Source organism: Acomys russatus, chromosome 16, assembly GCF_903995435.1.
Source record: "Acomys russatus chromosome 16, mAcoRus1.1, whole genome shotgun sequence".
Classification (NCBI taxonomy): domain Eukaryota; kingdom Metazoa; phylum Chordata; class Mammalia; order Rodentia; family Muridae; genus Acomys; species Acomys russatus.
Window position 1 is genome coordinate 1,667,835 of NC_067152.1, and position 24,019 is coordinate 1,691,853.

Below are 24,019 nucleotides of genomic sequence, written 5' to 3' on the forward strand. Positions count from 1 at the left end.
GGCCTTGAACTCACAGAAATCCACCTGCCTCTGCCTCCTGAATGCTGGAATTACAGGATATGCTACTGTGCCTGGCTGACTGTACTCTTTTTTTTCCCCCCTTTAAGACAGGGTTTTTCTGTGTAACTTTGGCTGTCCTGGACTCACTCTGTAGACCAGGCTGTCCTTGAACTCACAGTGATCCACCTGCCTCTGCCTCCCAAGTGCTGGGATTAAAGGCGTGCGCTACCATGCCCAACTCTGACTGTACTCCTTTGTGGACTCATTTCTCATGTTTTACCTCTTAAGTGCTGGGATTAAAGGCATGCAGCACCATGGCTGGCTTCAGATGAATTTTTAAAGCTGTTGTCCTATACTTTATTTCCTTTTCCAGAATGCCTACTAGACCACAGGTGAAGTGCAGAGATCAGTACTCTTGTGGGGAAGAAAAGAAAAGAGAAAGAACAGAATGGTATCTATGAAACTGAAGAAGCCTTGTTTTTTTTTTTAATATTGAAATATATAGGCCAAAGGGTACATGGTATGTATACATTATCAAAGGTAGACTAAAACAGACCCCTGTGAATCGAACACTGAAGACTGTGAACAGGACCAGTGCTCTAAAGCCCCTGTTCCCTGCCTTATGCAGAGCCACCGTTCTGAGTTTGTTCCATGATCTTCTTCTTCTTTTTTTTTTTTTTCTCTGTGTAGCCTTGGCCATCCTGGACTCACTTTGTAGACCAGCCATGATCTTCTTTTCATTATGTTTTTCACACACACAGATTCCCAAGCAACAAGTTTTTCTACTTTGCTCATTTCGCAATTCTTCTTTCTTTCTTCTCTCTCTCTCTTTCTCCTTCCTTTTTCATCTTTCTCCACCTTTTTTTTTCCTTCCCAAGACAGGGTTTCTCTGTGTAGCTTTGGCTGTTCTGGACTCACTTTGTAGACCAGGCTGGCCTCGAACTCACAGACATCTGCCTGCCTCTACCTCCTTGGCTGATGCTACTGCTGCTGTCGCCGCTGCCTGCACTGCTACTACCGCCTGCGCGGCTGCCTCCTCCTCCTCTTCTTCTAAGATTTATTTTCTGTATATGAGTGCTCTATCAGCAGATGCACCTGCTTGACAGAAGAGGGCATCAGATTCCTATATAGATGGCTGTGAGCCATCATGTGGTTGCCGGGAATTGAACTCAGGACCACTGGAAGAACAAACAGTGCTCTTAACCACTGAGCCATTTCTTCAGCCTCCTCATCTTGCAATTTAACACAACGAATTTATTACGTTTCTAAGCTTTATCCATGTAGTGTGTATGTAATGTAGTTCATTCATTTGAACTGTACATGGCATTCTATTGTTATATTGTACCACAATTTATCTACCTGTCTAAAAGTATTAGTATTATATATATATATATATATATATATATATATATATATATATATATATATATATTTTTTTTTTTTAGCTTAATCAATACTGCTAAGAACATCCTGGATCTTTAGGTTTTCTGAATAAGAATGGTTTCTCTGAGTCAGGTGTGGTGGTGAGGCCTGTAATCCCAACACTTGGGGAGGTAGAGGCTGGTGGATCTCTGAGTTCTAGGCCAGCCTGGTCCACAAAACAAGTCCGGGACAGGCAAGGCTACACAGAAAAATCCTGTCTCAAAAAACCAAAAATAAAAATAAAAAAGTTTCTCTGGTATATATGCCCTGGAGTGGAATTACGGGTCCAGCTGCTTTTTAGAGCTGATGGACCCATTGGTGACTCCTCCCAATGTTCCTGTTGCGACAGATACTCCTAACATCTCAGTGTCCTTCTACCTCATCAGCATTCCTAATTTTGGGCACCTCTGCTGGTGACTATGGGGAAGTTCTCATCTTTCTCAGCCAGAGCCATGCCCTTTTAAATACCCCAGTGAATCTGTAGAGATGTCCTTCTGTATCTCTGAAGCCCTGACTGAACAACACTGAGTACCAGGGAGGGCAGGAATGTCAGTCATGAGGCCTTTTCACGTGTCAATCAGAACCACAGGATCCTCCTGCACATCTGTCACTTCTGCTCCACCCCAGAGTGCACCCTAAAAGCTCTGTCTCCTGGCGTGACTGAAGATACCTAATTAATTTTTCCCATCACTACCCCCAATGGCCTTTCCTGCTTCTCAGGTGAACACAATTGTCTCTCTCTGTGCTTCTTGAAGTGTGGTCCACAAGACAGGACCAGTTACATCAGAGAACCTGTCAAAATCTGGTAGGGTGCTGGGGGCAAAGCATATTCCCAGACCCTCTCACGCTGACTCAGGCTCTCAGGGGTGCTGCACAGAGCTTTCTGCATAATGAGTTCCCCAGGTGACATGCACATTTCGATTTGGGATCTGCTCGTCTGGGGACTGCTAGAAAAGAGGTGAGGCCAAGGTCATCTCCAGGCACTTTCAGCGTCTCTCCCAACAGCTCTTCCAAGAGTGAGACACTCTTCATTTCCTTCTGGTCTGTTTCCTACTTCTATTGCCTCTCATAGAGCAGTGAGGACAGAGGGAACTGAAAAGAGGCCCTGGCAATAGAAGCCTGGTCAGCTACAGAGCGGTAGAGGAATTATTATTATTTTTTCGTTTCTTTTCTTTTTGTCACAGGGTCTCTCTGTGTAGTCCTGGCTGTCCTGGACCTCGTTCTGTAAACCAGGCTGTCCTCGAACCCACAGAGATTCACCTGCCTCTGCCTCCTGAATGCTGGTATTAGATATAAGTGTCACCACTGCCTGGCCTCTCTCTCTCTATTTTATTTTAGTGGCTGAAGGGATGCTCAGCAGTTAAAAGTACTGGCTGCTTTTCTAGAGAATTTTCAGCACTCAGATGGCAGTTCACAACTGTCTCTAACACCAGTTCCAAGGGGATTCCCACACCTTCCTTTGGCTTTCATGGGCACTGTTTTGGGAGGTGGGCATGGTGGCGCACGCCTTTAATCCCAACACTCGGGAGGCAGAGGCAGGTGGATCGCTGTGAGTTCGAGGCCAGCCTGGTCTACAAAGCAAGTCCAGGACAGCCAAGGCTACACAGAGAAACCCTGTCTTGAAAGAACAAAACAAACAAAAAACCGAAAACCAAAACAAAACCTAAAAAAAAAAAAAAAAAAAAAAAAAAAAAAAAAAAAAAAAAAAAAGCCAGAACTAACTTGTATGAGTATATGGCATATGCACATGTGTGTGTGTGTACATATGTGGAAACCAGAAAAGGCCATTAGATGTCATCTGTCACTGTCTCCTTAGTCTTTTGACACAAAAAATCTCTCCCTGAACTTCAGGCTAATGGTTTCTCTTAAATAGGCTGGAAGCATCAAGCCCCAAGCATGCCTTGCTTGCTATGTGGATGGTGGGGGTCTAAATTCTGATCTTCATGACGGTGCATCGAGTGTTCAGTGCTGAACCATCTCTCCAGCCCGTTTTATAGTTAGTAGATACACATTTCTTTTGTCTGTGTGGTGTTAGTGTGCACAGGCCTTCACACTCTAGCGCTGATCTAATGGTATACTGTTGTTTTGGTGTTTTGAGCAGGGTCTCACATAGACTAGGCTGGCCTCGAACTCGATATATAGCAGAGTACAAACTCATCCTCCAGCTTTCAACATCCCAAATGCTGGGATTTACAGGCCTCTGATCAGGGCTACATGAAACATTGGGGGTGAAGCAATTGAGGGAAATATTAGCATATTTAATAGCTAATTAAGTAGCCAAAGTCAATTCGGTCTAGTTGGTCTTGATCTGTTTGAATCTACAAGGTGGCTTCCAAGACCTTTTGCTGGAGGGAAGCAATTGAGCTCCCTTAGGACAATTACTCCTGCTGCAGCCTACAACTTCATCTACGCAGATAATTAACTGCCCTCAGTGTGTGTAGAGGAGCAAGTTCTGTCCTTTGAGGCCTAGCATTGCTTCATAAAAGTATTTATTGATCAGTCTTGTTTCAGGAATACAAGGTGACTGGCTTTTTATGACACACAAGAATAGAACATTGTAAAAGTTGACAATAAAAGGCCTAAAGGTGGTAGATAGAAAATGAAAGCAAGACGTCAAGGTTTTGTTTTGTTTTTTCAAGATAGGGTGTCTCTGCGTAGTCTTGGCTGTCCTGGACTCGCTTTGTTTTTTTGTTTTTCCCCAGAGACAGATTTTCTCCGTGGTTAGCCTTGGCTGTCCTGGACTTGCTTTGTAGATCAGGTTAGCCTCGAACTCACAGCGATCCGCCTGCCTCTGACTCCTGGGATTAAAGGCGTGCGCCACCGCGCCCGGCCCCCAAAGCAGCTTCTAAATGCCAGTTATTGTCATTATTACTATTATTGTAGCCACCTTACAGGTTTATCTGTAACTACTGCCTGTGTCATCATATAGACTTGCTGTACAAGAACTATTAATTGCCAGCAAACCCAAGAGTATCCTTTTCTAGCCTTCCTATTCCCTGCCCAAGCCTAGAGAGTATGATTTAGGAAGCCTGGAGTAAGGTGAAGAAAAGTTTTACAGTTTGGTGGGGTAGCTCACACCGGTTATCTCAGCAGAAGGATGTCTCCAACTCCCTGGCCAGTCTGGGTTACGGAGTTAATTCCATGCCAGCCTGGGCCACTGTAGGGCCCTGTCTCAAACAAAACTAAAGGAGAGACACAGCCAAACAAAAAGACAAGCTCTCTAGCCATTTGGTGAGCTCATCAGAGAGGCGGAAGGCTTGCGACCACGCCCCCACGTCCTGGTGAAAACGCTCCCCCGTAAACTCCAGGTATCGCGACAGTTCCCTCTACACCCCCCCCCCCCCCCCCCCCGGCTGGCCAAAGATGTCGCGAGAGTGGCCTGTCCAATCACGGCGCTGATTGGTTTCACAAGATGGCGGCGTGCTGGGAGCGTAGCATCTGCGTTTCTAGGAGCTTGGACTGACTGAGTAGGTTGGGATTCTGGGCTTGTGCAGGCCCCCGCCGCGCACGCCGTCCGGCTAGTACATTGCCCTTCGAGGTGCGTGGTCCAAAATCTCTCGTCCGGTTGTGCTCATGGGTCGCCTAACCAGTGCATCACCGGCTTTTATCCTCCGGTTCTCGGCTCCTCAGGGGCTTAATGTGGTATCTGAAACCGGGGACCCGAGGCGGGAGTGTGGGTGGGTGGGTGGGAGGAGTTGATGGAGAGATCGCCCCCTTCACCCGCCTAGGCTGATGTTTAGAGAGCGCTGAAGCCGAGGCGGGAGGAAGGCGAGCATGAGCCAGAGAAGCGGCGGAACTAGAAAAGTCAAATTTGTGAGGTGGGGGCATGGAGAGAAAACGGAGGTGTTGGGGTCGAGGTGGGAGGTATCTGCTGAGTTTGCTGTTCTTTTTAAAAATATTCCTCCCTCCCTCCCTTTTATTTGCTTTGTACGTGGGTGTCTGGCTTGCATCTGGGTCTGCACCACGTGCACAGTGCCGGCGGAGACCAGAAGAGGATGATGCCGTGGGACTGAGTTACACATGGTCGTGAGCAGCCAACTGGGTGCTAGGAATCAAACCCAGGTCCTTAGGAAGAGTAGCCAGTGCTCTAAACCGCAGATCCATCACTACTGCCCCAAAGGTTGATATTCTAAAAGCCAAATCTAGATAGACTATTCTATAGAAATGGTGTGTGAAGATGAAAAAGTCAAGAGGAACTGAGGAAACATGAAATGTTAAAGAGGAGAGAAGGTTGGCCTCAATGGCTTTAGTTTTTGGACCCACTCAGATGAGCCTTTTTTTTTTTTTTTTTTTTTTTTTTTTTTTTTTTTGGGTCATTGTTGAGACTCAACTGGACTGCCCATTCAGAAAGAGAGCCCTATGTTTCAGTGATTCACACAGTAGTTTCCTTGAACCCAAGCTTGGCACATACTAGAGAAATGCTCTGTTACTCTGAGCTGTGTCTCCAGGGGACTAAATATTCCTCACAATCAACAAGTAGTTGAGTGCCTACTCTTTTGTAAATTTTAAAAATTAGACGCTGGAGAGATAGCGCAGTGGTTAAGAGCACTGGCTGCTCTTCCAAAGGTCCTGAGTTCAATTCCCAGCAACCACATGGTGGCTCACAACCATCTAGGCAACCTGGTGCCCTCTTCTGGAGCGTGGGCATATATGCAGGCAAAACATTGTATACTTAATAAATAAATAGAAATTAAAAAAAATATAATCAATTATTATTATTATTACTATTATTATTATTATTATTATTATTATTATTATTATTATTATTATTATTATTATTATTTGTCTATTTTTACCGGTCCTGTTGTGAGTTCCCTCAGTGAACAAATGCCTCCCCTCATGAAGCTTACTTGTAAGGAAGATTGTAAAGACTAAAGCCAATGTGTATATAATGTCAAGGGAGTAAATTCAAAAGACAGAAGCTAGGAAGGTAATAAAGTGTGTGTTCCTTTTCTGCCACTGGGATGTTTTTGTGAGGTGCTCAGGGAAGATGTTAATGAGGTGACATCTGACCAAAGACCTAAACAAAGTGGGAATGTGTTCCTTGTATGTACATTTCATGCCACCCCGAATAGCAGCCAGTGCCTTACTGTTTGCTTCCTTTTTGTTTTTTTGAGACAGGGCAGTAGCCTTGGTTGTGTTGGACACATGTTGTAGACCTGGCTGTCCTGGAACTCAGTGATCCACCTGGTACTGCTGGGATTAAAGGCTTGTGCCACCAGCCCAGCTTCTTACTGTTTGCTTTTGAGGCAGGGTTTCATATTGTAGCCCAGACTGGCTTGGAACTCACTGTGTATCCCAGGCTGGCCTGGAACTCACTCTGTAGCCCAGGCTGGTTTCAAGGTAACTGTGATCCTGTCTTTGCCTCTCAAGTACTGGTGTTAGGGGCATGTTGCTTCCAAACTAAATATGCTGATTTTCTCTCCCTCTCTCTCATCTCCTCTTCCCTCTCTCTTTAAAGATGGCACTGAGCAAATCAATGCATGCAAGAAATAGATACAAGGACAAGCCGCCTGACTTCGCATATCTGGCATCCAAATACCCAGATTTTAAGCAACATATTCAGATAAATCTGAATGGGAGAGTAAGGTAGGTAACACATGACAAGTTACTAATATGTATCACTTGTGTGTGATCCAAGTGGACACGATGTGATAGGAAGCAAGCTGGACCCACGGAAGACCTGAATGTTAACCGTCACATTTCATGAAAAGCCTCACATGATCTTGGATAAATTCATTATCTACTCTGAGTGTCAATTTTTTAAATCTACCAGGTGAGAAAAGTGGAAAATCTCTCTCTGTCTCTCTCTCTCTTTTTCCGAGACAGGGTTTCTCTGTGTAGCCTTGGCTGTCCTGGACTTGCTTTGTAGACCAGGCTGGCCTCCGCCTCTAGAATGCTGGGACTAAGGCATGTGCCACCATGCTGGGCCCTTTTGTTGTTGTTTTTTTAAATCTCTGATTTTGAGGTCAACCTGGTCTACAGAGTGAATTCCAGGACATACCTTTATGAGTGCTATACAGAAACCCTGTCTTGAAAAAAAATAAAACAGAACAAGAAAACAGACAAAAAAGAAATTCATAGTTCTTAGGGTTTGTGTTGGGGTTCTGGTATCAGAGAAAAGTTATTTATATATCTTTCAGTAAAGAATAGTTCTTGGGGGCTGGAGAGATGGCTCAGAGGTTAAGAGCACTGTTTGTTCTTCCAAAGGTCCTGAGTTCAATTCCTAGCAACGACATGGTGGCTCACAACCATCTATAACGAGATCTAGTATCCTCTTCCCGCATGCCGGCAGAATATTGTATAAATAATAAATTGAAAAAGAATAGTTCTTAAAGCCAGGCATTGTGGCGCATGCCTTTAATCCCAGCACTCGGGAGGCAGAGGCAGGCGGATCGCTGTTAGTTCGAGGCCAGCCTGGTCTACAAAGAAAGTCCAGGACAGCCAAGACTACACAGAGAAACCCTGTCTTGAAAAAACCAAAACAGAAAAGAAACCAAGAATAGTTCTCAGGAGGCTGGAGAGGTGGTTTAGTGGTTAGAGCACTGGCTGCTCTTTCAGAAGACCTGGGTTTGATTTCCAGCACACATTCTGGCTCACAATTGCCTGGAACTCCACTTCCACTGGTTATAACACCCTCTTCTGGCCTCTGAAGGTACTGCATCCCTGAGGTTTAAACATGCAGATAAAATAGCCATACACATAAAATAAAAATAAAGGGAAAAACCCAAAAGAATAGTCCTCTATCAGGGACAGATATCTTTGCATTTGTTTGTGCACATGGTGGTGGGAAGGCTATGGTCGCCATGGCGCATGTATGGAAGTTAGGACAACTTACCACAAGTAGGTGCTCTCCTACTGGATGGGCCCCAGGGATGGAACTGCGGCTTGGTGGCAAACTCCTTTACACAACGGGCCATCTCTGCCACCTGAAATTCAGGTTTTTATTGTTGTCTTTGTAATTTTTTTATGTGTATGGGTGTTTTACCTGCATGTGTGTCTGTACCACGTGTGCATCTGGCACTGTGGAGCTCAGAAGCTTCTGGCATCAGGTCTTCTGAATTAGAGTTACACCCAGGTGGGTGCTGAGAATGGAACTGGTGTCTCTCTGGAAGAGCAGCCAGTGCTCTTAACCACTAAGCTATCTTTCCAGCTCCCCTGAAATTCAGGCTTGTTTGCATGATCTTACCCATTTTTAATGCTATTGTCAATGTGTTGGGGTTTTTTTTTGTTGTTGTTGTTTGTTTGTTTTTTGAGTCGGGGTTTTTCTGTGTAGTCCTGGCTGTTCTTGAACTTGCTCTGTAGACTGGGTTGGCTTCAGATCTGCCTGCCTCTGCCTCTCAAGTGCTGGCATTAAAGGCATACCTCTCCAGGCTTTGAGTGTGTGTGTGTTTTTAAAATTTTTAAAATTTAAATTATTTATTTATTTTACTTGCATTGGTGTTCTGCCTGCATGTATGTCTGTGAGAGGGTATCGGATTCTCTGAAACTGGAGTTACAGGCAGTTATGAGATGCCATATGGGTGCTGGGAATTGAACTCAGGACCTCTCCAAGAGCAGTCAGTGATCTCAACCACTGAGCTGTCTCTCTGACCCCAAGTGTGGCTTTTTTATGTTACTAAACCCTGAGTTTTGGCTGGTAATTGTATTGTTTTCTATTAATTTTATAAGTCCACCCATGCCCCCTTTGGTTTGGCTTTTCTTTCTTTCTTTTATTTTCCAGACAGGGTTTCTCTGTGTAGCCTTGGCTGTCCTGGACTCTGTAGACCAAGCTGGTGTCAAACTCACAGAATCCACCTGCCTTCCTCTGCCTCCCTGAGTGCTGGGATTAAAGGCATGTGCAATCATGTCTGGCTCAAGAATTGTGTTTAAACATACACATTTTTCCCATTTGTGTTGTCTGTGTGTGTGTGTGTATGTGTGTGTGTGTGAGAACTTGGTGTATGTATGTGCAGTATGTGTGCAGGAGCCTCCTAAGGCGCCACCATGTGAGTGCTGGGAATCAAACCTGGGTCCTCTGCAGGGATAGCGAGTGTTCTTAACTGCTGAGCCATCTCTCCAGCTCATAAATAGCTAATATTTCTAAGAACACTGTAGAGAATGAGTTGCAGAGAGAATTAAGGTAGCTAAGAAATGGTTTGTTTTTATCCCAGATTAAGTATATTAGTGGCCTGTCTAGGTGAAGGCGGTGAGTGGAGCCCAGAGAAATTCCCAAGTACAATTAGCAATATGTGGTAGAAGTTAGGAAGAGAAGAGCCCATGTGTGGAGCCTGTGGTCCTCCCATAGCCAGAGGGAAAATGTAGTGCCAATTATAAGAAAAGTACAGAACACCCATCAGCTGACTTTCAGGAGATGATAGTTTCAGTTGGGCGTATTGGGTCTGAGGACTTTGGAATACCTGAGGGGACTGTTTCATAGGCGGCGGGAAATAAGTTCAAAGAAAGGGGCACAGTGGTGGTGGGATGGCAGCTTGTTGAAGGTTGAATAGAAGTGAAGCAAGAATTCAGTGTTTAGGACATAGATGTAGTCAGTGTGGAGAACCGTGCGGGTGTGGATGATTAAGAGGAAGGAGGAAGCAAGGAAAGCAAAGAACAAGTCACAAAGAACAGTCAGGTGCAGAGTCGGCTGGTGATAGAGGGCCCTGACCCCAGCCTGAGGACCTGAGTGTGATCCTCCAGGGTCCCACAGTAGTGCAAGAAGAGAGCCAACTCCCACAAACACTCTGTAGCCCGTGCACAAATGCACATAATAAACATTTAAAAGCATTGTGTAGCATTTTGATTATTCCTAGATATAATTCTTCATATTGGGGAGCCTGAAAAGGGTTGGTTAATTTGTGCTGCAGGGCTTTAGTACAGGGCTCCATGCCTGTGAAGCAAGCACTGTTACTGAGCTGTTCCTCCGTCCTGGGTACCGTGCATGCGTGGGTTGTGTGTCTGAGTGTAAGTAAGCGTCCATGTGTCTGTAGAGGTCATAAGAGGGAGTCACATGTGGTTGTGAGCTGTTCTGTGGGTGCTGAACTCAGGTCCTTTGTAATACCACAAGTCTCCCCATCCCCAGACAGATTTTTGAGACTAAAGGTTGTACTATTGTGCCAGGATGCTGCCTCTTTAAGTCAGTACAATGTGAAATGCTGACAGTGAGTGTTTTATTCTCCTGTGAAAATCTGTACATTTATCTCACACTTTGGAGTTTTATTTTATGTGCATTTGTCCGGACCCGAGGGACAATCAACTGGGACCCTCGGACCCCTAGGGAGAGGATGGGGGACAAGAGATGCAAAGAACGGACAGCAAGTCAAGGAGTCTGATCAAGCTGACCAAATTTTATTTTCTCACAGGCAATTATGTACCACTGAAGCAGGAGGCTGAGTCCGGTGATCCGGGTGGGCGGTTTTCGCAAGATATCAGGAAGCCAGGAAGTTTGGCAGGGCGAGGGCCCCTGTGGTTCTGGGGCTGGGTGGAATTGTTAGGCATCTGGAACCACAAGGTGTTATCTATAGACTTTATTCTGCTCGTCCTCTGAAAGCCTCTGTAATTCTGGGAACACTGAGAACAGCTGGAGAATATCTTGAGGGAGGGGAAGAGGTCACAAGGCAGCCTTCTGGAATGTACCCTGAGGCAAGGAGGGTAGAGGTCACAAGGCATCCTGCCCCAGGTCCACTCAATGTATTATGCCAAGGTCCGAGATGCTTGCCGGCTAGGGTCTTGGCTCCCCACATGCATTGATGTTTGCCTGCATGTGCTTGTGTGAGGGTATGGATCCTTTAGAACTGGAGTTCAGACAGTTGTGAGCTGCCATGTGGGTTTCTCTGTAGCCTTGGCTGTCTTAGACTCACAGAGACCTGCCTGCCTCTGCCTCCCAGAATGCACAGTGTGCAGCCTAGCCAGTGCTCTTAACCACTAAGCCATCTCTCCAGTCTCTTTGAATTGGACTTTTAAATTTTTTTGTTTTGTTTTTTTTTTTTGTTTTTCGAGTCAGGGTTTCTCTGTGTAGCCTTGGCCATCCTGGACTCACTTTGTAGACCAGGCTGGCCTCGAACTCACAGCAATCTGTCTGCCTCTGCCTCCCGAGTGCTGGGATTAAAGGCGTGCCCCACCACGCCCGGCTTTTTAAATTATTTTTATTGGCATATTATACATAGGCCTTATAGGTGTTTGCCATTTATGCTTGGCAAAGATTTTGCTTTTTGTTTTTTTGAGATTGGACTTTCTTTCTTTTTTTTTGGCTTTGCAAGACAGGGTTTCACTCTGGCTGTCCTGGACTCACTTTGTAGGCCAGGTTGGCCTTGAACTCAGAGATCCACCTGTCTCTGCCTCTCCAGTTCTTTGTTTCTTTTTTTCTTTTTTCTGAGACAGGGTTTCTCTGTGTGGCCTTGCCTGTCCTGGACTCTCATTATAGACCAGACTGGCCTCGAACTTGTAGCAGTCCACTTACTTCTGCCTTCCAAGTGTTGGGATTACAGGCATGGGCCACTACCACCCAGCAAGAGACTGTTTTGTTTTGTTTTTTTTAATTTAGCCTTGGCTGTCCTGAAACTAGCTCTGTAGAATAGACTGTCCTCAAATTCAGAGATCTGCCTGCCTCTGCTTCCCGAGTGTTGGGATTAAAGGTACGTGTCACCACAGCCCAGCTCATAGTTAATTAAAAGAAATTATTTCTGTGACTGGAGAGATTACTTAGTGGTTAAGAGTGCTTACTGAGGACTTGAATTTGGTTCCCAGCACCCACTTGGTGGCTAACAACAGTTTAACTCAAATACCAGATGATCTGATAGCCACTTCTGGTGTCTGAGGGCACTGTATACATGTGGTGCACAGTCATGCATACAGGCAAAACACCTGTATACATAAAACAAAAATTTTTTTAAATTAAAAGTTTTTATTACATTTGTTTGTCATTTGTGCATGAGTGCAGTCATGTGCCATAGCATGTGTGGAGATCAGGCTAGAGCTTATGGAAGTCCTTTACTCTGCTTGTGGATTCTGGGCTCAAACGCACATTATCAGACAGCACCTGGCATTATACACTGAGCCATCTTGCCAGTCCTTTAAGTGTCTGTTTTATAATAGATGTAAAGAATTACCCCTGGCAATGGGCAAAGAGACACCTTGCTGCTGGTGGTGTTCTTATGTCAGGCACGGGCATAGCAGAGATCAGTCCTTTGTTCATCCTAGCTTGATGCCTGATCTGGTGGCCAAAGCTATTTCATGCTAGGGGACACTTAAAAAAGAAGGAATTTAAAAAATTAAAAAGCTTTCACAGAGGAAAGCATATATGCCTATAAAAAGAAGACATGGCCATTGTTAACACTTTTTCTTAACTTATTTGTTACTGCATATGAGTGTATGGAGGTCAGAGAACAACTTTGAGCAGCTGGTCCTCTCACTGTGGCATCCAGGGATTGGATTAGATTGTTAGGCTGTGATGTGGGGCTTCTACCCTATCTTGTGTTGGGGGAGCTGAGCATAGGGCAATCTGGAGAACCCTTCCCCTACTTTCCTTAATGATGAGAGTCATATGGCCATATTTGTTTTCACTGTAAACTGTGCCTTGAACTCACAGAGATCTGCCTGCCTTTGCCTCTGAGTGCTGGGATTAAAGACGTGTGCCACCACCCTCTGGGATGAATACATACTTGAAAAAGACTGGCCAAGTAATGTCCTTTTTTTTCTTTCTAATGTCTGCTAACTTTAAATTTTTGTTTGTTTTTAATTTTATTTTGTGTGTATAACTGCATGTATGTCTCTGCACCACATGTATTCCGGAGCATGTGGAGGCCAGAAGAGGCTCAGATCTCCCGGAACTGGAGTTACAGATTGTTGTGAATGGCCATGTGGGTGTTGGGGAGTCAAATCTGGGATTTGTGGGAAAGCAGCTTATGTACTTCACTGTTGTGCCGTCTCTTCAGCCTCTCCGTACATAGCTCAGCATTTGAGAGCTCTTCTTTTACTTAGTCATTGGTGGTGGGAGATTGAACTAGGTCATCAGGTTGTGTGACAGATGCTTTTACCTACTGAGCTATCTTGCTGGATTGTATATTTACTTTTACAGGAAAAAGAACACTGTTATATGCATTATGCATATGACTACCATGTAGAAGGGATCTCCTATACCTATGTATACCTATGTATAGGAGATGGGAGGTGAGCTCTCCTGTGTCAGTGGCCTAGCTGCTTCTAGCAGAAAAACTGCCTTCCTGTCTGATTAGGTCAGAGTTCGTGATTCCCTGTATTGCTAAAATGCCCCTTTTCTTTTCTTTCTTTCTTTCTTTTTTTTTTTTTTTAATTACATGTATTATCTGTAGGCCCTGCTAGCAATCAATTAAGACACAGACACTTGGTATATTTTAAAATAGCCTTAGTTAACCTGGGGCAGGGCAGATAACAATCCTTTAAACTACCTCCCATAGTGGGGCAGGCATGGGATCCCTGCCTCAATCTCATGCCATCTGTTTCTAATAACTTCTATCAATCCCAAATACTTGCTAATGTTCTTCATCTGGGCTGGATTCTCCATCCACACCGCCGGCCATGTGCTTCTCCTCCAACTAACCCTTGGCGACCTTCTTCTCTTCACTTTAGGTGTTTCCCCTTCTCCTTTCTGGTGGCGGTCCGTCTTCTTCCCAGAATTCTCTCTTCTAGCCTCACTATCTCCTTTGCCCTGCCCAGGTGGAATGGCTTTTTATTAAGTAAAAGGTTGGTCACAGAGACAATAACACTAATTAGCATCAAAATACATCAGTCCATCCCCCCCTAAAATCTGGTGTCCTCTTCTGGCCTCCAGGAGTATATGCAAATAGAACACTGTGTACCTAATAAACAAATCTTGAAAAGAAAAAGAAAAAGGCTCTCCGCCTTGAGCTGGGTGCAACCCATAAAGCTGGCTAGGGTAACCAAAGTGCTGGTCAGGACCGGTTCGCAGGGACAGTGCACGCAGGTGCATGTGGAATTTATGGATGACGCCAGCCACTCTAGCATTCAAAATGTCAAAGACCTGTTCGAGAGGGTGATGTGCTCACTCTATTGGAGTCAGAAATCGGCTCAGAGGTTGCGCTGACCCTGCTGCTGGGTCCTGGATATCCACCACTTCACCCATGGGGTGACCTGCAATTGTTAAATAAGCCATTTGCATTTAAAAAAAAAAAGAGAAAAAAGAAAAGCTTAGTGATGACTTATGTATAGTGATTAACATATAACACTTGATTAAGGGCAGATATCCCTATTGTTACAAAGCTTGGTAGGGCTGAGGTAGCCAGTATTGACAATGTAATGATGTCTCTGTTCTCTCCTGTATCCCTCAACTGCTTTGTGATAATTGTATCAGAGTGCTGCAATTTAATTTTAGGTTTTGTTTTTTTCATAGTTCCCAACTCCATAGCAACAGCCTGCTGTTTGTGTGAGCTCTGTTAGTTGATCTTGAACATAGTGTGACATAGTGTGAACATAGTGGTTTTTTGTTTTTGTTTTTTAGTTTCTCGAGATTGGGTTTCTCTGTGTTATCTTGGCTGTCCTGGAACGCTCTTTGTAGACCATGCTGGCCTTGAACTCACAGCAGCCTGCTGGCCTCTGCTTCCTGAGTGCTGGGATTAAAGGTGTGCATCACCACGCCCCGCTCTTTTTATTTTTTTTAAATTTTAAAAAAGATGTATTATTATTTATACAATATTTTGCCCAAATGTGTCTGCATACCAGAAGAGGGCACCAGATTTCATTGTAGATGGTTGTGAGCCATCATGTGGTTGCTGGGAATTGAACTCATGACCTTTGGAAGAATAGACAGTGCTCTCAACCTCTGAACCATCTCTCCAACCCCCAGCTTTGTTTTTAAACCAAAGACCAACACTGAAGGTTGGTTGTACTCTTCCACAAGTGTTTAGTGTTTTTAGCATCTCATTGATGATCCAGTGGCTGAGGCCAGTGTTGCAACAAGGCCGACAGGCTTTGGTTGTTTATGGACACATTTGAGGTTCAGCTTCTGCAGTATTATAACCATTGTTAGGCCATCCTTGTATAGTGGAAATGCACATTCTAGAACTCATCTCTAGAGATGACATAATTAAAGTATTCATTTACAGCAGAGTGGTAATCATTCTGGGGAAATGAGAAGTCTGTTGACAATAGGCTGTTTTGTGAAGCTGCATGTGTTAAACAAACAACAAAGACTGATGGAATGAATAAATGCTAATTTTCACATGAGAGCTAAATTTAGTTCCTTGGCCTCCCTGTGATCTTGGAAATGAGAATAAAAAAAGATCTTGCCTGTGCTTAGGATTTGCAGTGTCCCAGGGTGATAATGTGACCTAGATATTTAAGTGGCGAAGTTGGGTGACTAGAGTTTGCCCTACAAAGGATTTCCAACACTTCGACTAATGTCTGCCTCTTCTTAGAACTACAAAATGAACACTCAACTTTGTTCATAGAGGCTAAGAATCTGTTTCCATTCATTCCCTTCATTGGTCTTCCCTCCACTTCATATGCAGTGATTTTGGTGATAGGTTATAGCTTCTCATTAATAAAGCAAGTGTTATAATTTATTAGAATGAGAGAGAAAGTTATGTGTGTGTGTTTGGGGGATTGCTGTTGGAGACAGTCTGTTTGGCCTTCACTGTGTAGACCTGGATAGCCTTGAACTTGCAAAGATCTTTCTGCTTCTGCCTCTTAATTGTTGAGACTTCAGATATGTGCTTTTATGCCTGACAGTAGATTTTAGTTTCGTGCAACTGAGGGTCAAACCCAGGGTTCCTGTGCATACTAGGTAAACACTTAATCCGCATAGTTGCAAAGGCAAGGGGAGGTCAGAGAGAGACAGGGAGGCACATTTTAAATTAAAAAAAAAAAATGAAATTATGTATAGTTACATCATTCCCCCTTTCCCTTCCCTCTTCCTTTTTCCTCTTTCCTTTGCTTTCTCTCAATTTTATAGCTTCCTTTTCTTTGTTGTTGCTAGTGATGGTGGGGTGTGACAGAGAGGTGGATATTTTTGGCAGAGGATCTTATGAAGCTTAGGCTAGCCTTGAACTTGCTGTGTGACCAAGGATAGCTGTGGATTTCTGATCCTCCCAAGTACTGAGATTACACGGGTATATACAACTATGCCCAGTTTAATGTGGTCCTGGGAGTCTGACCCAGGGCTTTGTACATATAGTCTCACCTATACTTTTTTTTTTTCTTTGAGACAGGCAGGGTCTCACTATGTAGTTTTGGCTGGCCTTTTCCTCACTATGGATCAGGCTGGTCTCAAACTTGAGAGATCCACCTGCCTCTGCCTCCCTGGTTGCTGGGATTAAAGGCGTGCACCACTATGCCTGGCAGAAAACAGAAATATTTAACTACACCTTCAAGACCAGCCTGGTATATACAGCAAGTCCAGAACAGCCAAGGCTACACAGAGAAGAAACCTTGTCTTGAAAAACAAAACAAAAATAAATAAATAAAAAGCCTTTTAAATTAAACCTAGTAACCTAGAAACACTTTTTTTTTTTTTTTTTTTTTTTTTTCAAGACAGAGTTTCTCTGTGGCCTAGACTCGCTTTGTAGACCAGGCTGGCCTCAAACTCAAAGTGATCCGCTAGCCTCTGCCTCCCGAGTGCTGCGATTAAAGGCATGCACCACCACCACTGGCCTAATTTTAAAAGCTTTACATTTGAAAATGTAAGACTTTACAAACACAGTATGATGGGATATTAGATCACCTAGTGTATTGGAATAGGAGGTGAATATTTAGTGTCTTAATTGAATATGGGTTTTTTTCAATGTGTATGATTCAATTTTATTTCTGTCCTTGAAGAAGATGGAGGTAGTTCACTCTTTTAATAAACTTGATTGGGTCCAAAGGAGTAAAATAGAGTATTGTGTTCAGTCTGATTTGGAGCTAGGATCTCTGAGTTATCTGGAGCTACGTAGACCTCACAGGCTGCTCTCTGCTCTCCCAGTGTGGAGAGGAGAGGGCGCGCCAACACACCTGACTGTTACTGAGCATCTTTATGCTGCTTTTGCTGTGGTTGTCTTGTTTCTTTTGTTTTTTTTTAAACAGGGTTTCTCTGTAGCCTTGGCTGTCCTGGAATTTACTCTGTAGATAGTGTGTCCATCTCAAGCCCATAGAGACCCTCTTGCCCTCTACCTCTTGAGTGCTGGGATTGAAGGTGCATGCCACCACTGCCCAGCCATTTCCCCCCATTTTTGAGTGAGTTTTTGAAGAATGTGTTAGTGTCAATGATGTTGATGATAGTAAAAAACAAAACAAAACAAAACAAAACAAACCAAAAACCCCAGCATTTGTGTACTTAGTACAGATCAAAAGCTGTGTTCTTTTCAGAGACTGTAATTTGGAACTGATGTTGGTACTCCTACCCTTAATCAGCTAGGCCTGCCCAGATTCTTATAGCTAAGACAGGAAACAGGAATTGGAACAGAGGTATTCTTTTTTTTTTTTTCCCCCTCGAGACAGGGTTTCTCTGTGTAGCCTTGGCTGTCCTAGACTCCCTTTGTAGACCAGGCTGGCCTCGAACTCACAGCGATCCACCTGCCTCTGCCTCCCGAGCGCTGCGATTAAAGGCGTGCGACACTACTGCCTGGCTAACAGAGGTACTCTTAACCCCTGTGGATAACTATACTGCTTTTCATAGGCTGTGAAGATGTCAAGGATCCCTGTGTATCTGCTGTTGTACTGCATGCTGAATATAACTTTTCTTTTTCTTTTTTGATTTTTGAGACAGGGTTTCTCTGTGTAGCCTGGGCTGTCCTGGACTCGCTTTGTAGACCAGGCTGGCCTCGAACTCACAGCGATCCGCCTGCCTCTGCCTCCACACCTGGCTGAGTGTAACTTTCCATGTGCTATTTCTTTGTTCTATCTTTCTTTTTTAAAAAGATTTTATTTATTTATTATGCATACAGTGATCTGTCTGTATGTATGCCTGCAGGCCAGAAGAGAGCATTAGATCTCATTATAGATGGCTGTGAGTCACCATGTGGTTGCTGGGAATTGAACTCATGACCTTTGGAAGAGCAGGCAGCGCTCTTAACCTCTGAGCCATCTCTCCAGCCCCGTGTGCTATTTCTTTTTTTTTTTTTTTTTTTTTTTGGTTTTTCGAGACAGGGTTTCTCTGTGTAGCCTTGGCCATCCTGGACTCACTTTGTAGACCAGGCTGGCCTCGAACTCACAGCGATCCGCCTGCCTCTGCCTCCCGAGTGCTGGGATTAAAGGCGTGCGCCACCACGCCTGGCTCCATGTGCTATTTCTTTAGGGAATTGAAATGGTCATTGGTTCCCTAGTATAGCTACCTGATAAGGCGAAGGGGCTAGTACCGCACAGTGGTGCATACTAACGAGTTGTCTTCTCTTTCTCTGCTCCTCAGTCTTAATTTCAAAGACCCGGAAGCAGTCAGAGCTCTGACTTGTACGCTCCTGAGAGAGGACTTTGGACTTTGTATTGACATTCCTTTAGAGAGACTGATTCCCACGGTTCCCCTGAGGCTTAACTATATTCACTGGGTTGAAGATCTGATTGGTCACCAGGACTCTGACAAAAGTACTCTCCGAAGAGGAATTGACATAGGTGGGTAGTTCATTTTTCCTTTTGGGGCTAAAAGTAAGCTGCATAGGCTTTGCATTGTCAGATTTTCTGTAAGCTCTTCTAACACTAGCTATGACAGAAGCCTTTATTTGCGGCACGTGGCCCTGGTTCCTCCTGAGAAGGGATGTCCATGTCAGTTAGGGAGCAAGCGGGAAGAGAAGTGCGGAAGGAGAAAGAAGCCCTTGTCCACTTAGCTTTCCAGTTGCTACCTTAACATCTGTGGTTTTGGGCATTGTTTACTCCGTTATTAAACAGTTTTTAGGGTCTGGAAAGATGGCTCAGAGGTTAAAGGTTCCGCCTGCTCTTCTGGAGGTCCTGAGTTCAATTCCTAGCAACCACATGGTGGCTCACAACCATCTATAATGTGATCTAATGCCCTCTTCTGGCCTGCAGATGTACAAGCAGGCAGAGCACTGTATACATGATAATAAATAAATAATAAATCTTTTTAAAAAAATTTATTTATTAAGTATACAGTGTTCTGTCTGCATGTATGACTCTGGGTAGGGCCACGCCCCCGTGGCAGGTAAGCAGTGACATCACAGGTAGGCAGACTTAAGCAGAATACTAACACTTATACTTAAAGCCTTTGGTTTGGCCTATCAGAATTTCTGCTGTTTGTGTCTTACCCTCTTCTCTGGGTTCTTTTGTTTTGATTTGGTTTTGGTTTTTTTGAGACAGAGTTTCTCTGTGTAGCCTTGGCTGTCCTGAACTCACTTTATAGACCAGGCTGTCCTCAAACTCACAATCTTCCTTGGTTCTGTAAGCCCCATCTTACATAATTTTTCTTTTGTTTTCCACGCTTGTCTTTTAGAGCCCCAGACCTTTTTCCTGTGCTGTTTTGTGTGCCTGAGACCTCGCCCGTCTCCATCGTGTTCACTCCTATTAATACTATACTTGTCAACTCAAATCTGCGTTTTCAAAAAACACTTTATCTGACCTTGAACCTAAGAAAGGTTACTTTCTTAGTTATAATACTTTGTTAATACTTTTATTTGTCACTACACAGTAAACTATAGTTATTATCTCTCAAGGCCTACCAAAGTTGTTGGATAAAGGGATTACTCTTTTAAAACAGTTTATTTATTTTCATTTTATGTGCATTGGTGTTTTGCCCGTATGTATGTCTGTGTGAGGATGTCAGCTCTTAGAATTACAGACAGTTGTGAGCTGCCATGTGGATGCTGGGAATTGAACACGGGTCCTCTGGACGAGCAGTCAGTGTTCTTAACCACTGAGCCATCCATCCAGCCTAGGCATTATTCTTTTAACATTCAAATTCTAAGCTTTATATGAGGTAAGCATGGAGACCTGATGGAGTTCACTTAAAGCTCTTACCTTTTATGTTCATGATAGAAGGTGGCTGATGGGCTTAGGAAAAAGAAAGAAAGGAAGAAGGAAAGAAAGGTGTGGTGGCATCTGGGATCCCAGCACTGGGCTGTGGCAGTGAGAGGATAGCAAGTTCCATGCCAGTGCTGGCCTGGACCATGCAGTGAGACCATAAGTAGGGGAAGAGGTGGAGAAAAGAGACTCTAGCCTATTTGGTGCTAATTGCATTTTAATTATGCCCCAAACCCTCTTACATAGCACCTGGGGATACATGAGGTTAATGGATTTTAGCTCTTCACAAGGGGCAATGCTTGTTGAAATCATATTCTTTCTAATTAGGGTTCTATATAAACTCTTCCCCCAGACTCCCATCAGTTTGCTCTAATTCTATGACTATGCTTGTCATTTTTATTTATCATTAGAAGATTATTACTCACTTAAAATGTCATTTGGCTTTCTGGGGCTATCAGTATGTCAGAATGCAAGTTTCTTGGTCTTAGGGTTGAGGAACAACTTGAGGAGGGTGTGGGATTACCTGCGTTTTCCCCCTTTGAGACAAAATAAAAAAGAAGGTCCTTTATTTTTTTCCTTCAGAGGTGAAAGCATTCTAAGTGACTGTAGCTCTTTGGAATGCCCAGGCCTAAACAACTGTGACTCTTGAGGAGCTGGCTGTCCTCTTCTTTCTACCTCTCAAGTCCCAAGGAGGTGTTTGCTGATGACAGTAACTATGGCAGGCAAAGAGGTTAAATATTGCAGCATTTACTTTGGTCTCTGTCTCCTAGCCTGTTGAGAATAGGTCATGAAGAGGTGACGGGATGAGCGAGGGCGTCTCTGAACTAGAAGCTGCAGTGCAGTCAGTTTGTGGTCAGGGGAACCAGCCCTGCAGTGGCTGGTCCAGCCTGTAGCTATTGGGAGAGACCCTAGCTTTCCTTTCCTTTGAAAAACTCACTGGAGATTTGTCACTGGCTGTAAAGGCAGCCTTTGAGGGGAAAAGTGGATTAGTCTACGGTTAGGGGCCCTACATGCAAATTTAGGAACAGATACTGGCTATTAAAGCTGATCCTCCCCCTCTCCCCGAACAAAGCATCTCAGTATGTATCTGTGCTAGGGCTAGTCAGTTACTGACATACTGACATTCTCCACCACCACAGAGAACTGGACCATCGATGCCTTGAAAATCACACACACAGATATGCCATTCTTCTGCTTTTTGAGAATGAACTATGTTTGTCCTCATGTTTTGTTTTGTTTGTATTTCTCCCTTCCCTTTGAGACAGGGTCTCAAATTCACAGCCTTACTGCCTCTGCTTCCCAAGTGCTGGAATTGCAGGTGTGTGCCACTGCATTGATCTGCCTGAAGGCACTACTGTGGCGTTGTGACAATAGCATTACATTGAGGAAATTGAGTTTTGTTGATTTGTATAAGCAATTTGAATTTTATAAAGTATTTTGGTCACATTAGGTTAATAAGCTATGTTTTCATGGGCCTCCAGTTAGCCACACTTCATTTTACACACAGCATATAAGTATAGTGCAGGAAGGATTTTGTCCTCTTGGGAGTTTGTGGGTACAAGGTAAGACTCCTGGGTGAAAAGAGGAGTGAGCCCAGTAGCCGCAGAATACCCTCCTGTGTGAGTTACAGTGCAGGCTGGAAAGATGATCCTTCCCCTCTCGGTTTTTATCTACTAGGTACTGGGGCATCCTGCATCTATCCCTTACTCGGAGCAACCTTAAACGGCTGGTATTTCCTGGCAACAGAAGTGGATGATATGTGCTTCAATTATGCTAAGAAAAACGTGGAGCGGAATAACCTGTCTGATCTCATTAAAGGTTGGTTCCTCTGAATAAATAGCCCCTCAAGATTTGTTTATTAAAACTTTAATAATTTAACATGTAATATTATCATCTACTGTGAATATATTTTGTTTGTTTGAGACAGTCTCTATGCAGCTCTGGCTGTCCTGGAACTCACTTTGTACACCAGGTTGACCTCAAACTCATGGAGATCTTGCATCTGCCTCCCAGTGCTGAGATTAAAGATGAATGGTGGTGCACGCCTTCAAACCCAGCACTCGGGAGGCAGAGGCAGGCGGATGGCTATGAGTTCGAGGCCAGCCTGGTCTACAAAGCGGGTCCAGGACAGTCAAGGCTACACAAAGACCCTGTCTTTAAAAAAAAAAAAAAAAAGATGAGTGCCCCCAGCCTGGCTTGTTATCTTTTGCTTAGATGTATAGACTTCAGCTGGGCGTAGTGGCACACACATTTAATCCCAGCACTCATTACGGAGGCAGAGGCAGGCGGATCTCTGAGAGTTCCAAACCAGCCTGGTCTACAAAGTGAGTCCAGGAGAGCCAAGGCTACACAGAGAAACCCTGTCTCAAAAAGCAAAAAAAGACTTCAAATTGTACATTATCCAGTCTATTCTAGTTGGTTTTGATTCCAGAATTAACATATTAAATATAGCTGCTCCTTGTTGTTTTTATGTTGTGATTTGTGAATTTGTTTCTGTCTTGGTTACTGTTCTATTGCTGAGATAAGACAGTATGACCAAGACAGTGTGTGGAAGAGAGTTTTATTTGGGGCATATAGTTTCAGAAGGCGTATAGTTTCAGAAGGTTAGAATTCATGACTATTGTGGTGGCGGGCAGACAGGTGCTGGAGCAGCATTTTGGGAAGCAACCTCAATGGTGTGCTTTCAACCTCAAAGACCCACCTCCTCCATCAAGGCCACACCTCCTAATTCTTTTCAGGCATGGGGGCATTCTTATTCAAAATATCACACCTTCTAGTTTAGTTAATTAAGTAGGGTGGTGTGTGTGTGTGTGTGTGTGTGTGTGTGTTTTCCCTAGTAGATCTTAAAAATTTGCTATGTTGCAATGGCTCAGGGGTTGAGAGTGCTTACTATTTCCAGCACTCATGTGATGGTTCACAACTGTCCTTTTCTTTCTTTTTTTTTGGAGCGGTGGTTTGTTTTCTGTTTTTTGTTTTTTAAGACAGGGTTTCTCTGTGTAGCCTGGACTCGCTTTGTAGACCAAGCTGGCCTCAAACTCACAGTCTATAATTTTTTTTTTTTCTGTTTTTCGAGGCAGGGTTTCTCTGTGTAGCCTTGGCCATCCTGGACTCGCTTTGTAGACCAGGCTGGCCTGGAACCCACAGTGATCCGCCTGCCTCTGCCTCCCGAGTGCTGGGATTAAAGGCGTGCACCACCACGCCCGGCTCAGTCTGTAATTTTTAATCCCTGGGGATTTGATGCCTCTGGCTTCTGAGAACAATAGGCATGCATATGATGCACACACATGCACACAAAGCACTCTTACATGTAAAGTTAAAAATAAATATTAAGCCACGGACTACTATATGCGGCTGTTAAGTCATTGCTATTTTGTTAAATGTTCTCAAATGCTTTTGGTCTCTATTTTAATATACTTTATTTTATAGAACTGTTCACAGCAAGATTGAATGAATGTCCCCTACCCTCATGAGTGCTGGGGTTAAAGGCATGGGCCACCACATCCAGTCAGATTTTCTTTCTTTTTTCTTTTTTCTTTTTTTTGGGACAGGATTTCTCTGCATAGCCCTGGCTGTCCTAGACTCACCTTGTAGACCAGGCTGGCCTCGAACTCATACTGATCCCCCTGCCTCTGCCTCCCGGTTGCTGGGATTAAAGGTGTGGATATGTTTTTTGAAATGTTTT

At 44.1% G+C, this 24,019-nt stretch overlaps 1 protein-coding gene and 1 non-coding gene across 2 annotated transcripts in view; both read left to right on the forward strand.

The window, feature by feature from the left end:
* Positions 1-4,797: 4,797 nt before the first annotated feature.
* Mettl16 (methyltransferase 16, N6-methyladenosine) overlaps positions 4,798-24,019 on the forward strand; it is a 44,106-nt gene continuing 24,884 nt past the window's right edge. Inside the window, exons 1-4 of the mRNA XM_051157938.1 lie at positions 4,798-4,960; positions 6,884-7,011; positions 18,779-18,978; positions 22,015-22,155. Coding sequence (XP_051013895.1) covers positions 6,884-7,011; positions 18,779-18,978; positions 22,015-22,155 — 469 coding nt within the window. The 5' untranslated portion in view covers positions 4,798-4,960. The remainder of the gene's footprint in view (positions 4,961-6,883; positions 7,012-18,778; positions 18,979-22,014; positions 22,156-24,019) is intronic.
* On the forward strand, positions 12,507-12,651 carry LOC127200889 (small nucleolar RNA SNORA48). Its single transcript, XR_007832109.1, has one exon. It is a non-coding gene; the product is annotated as a small nucleolar RNA SNORA48 (small nucleolar RNA).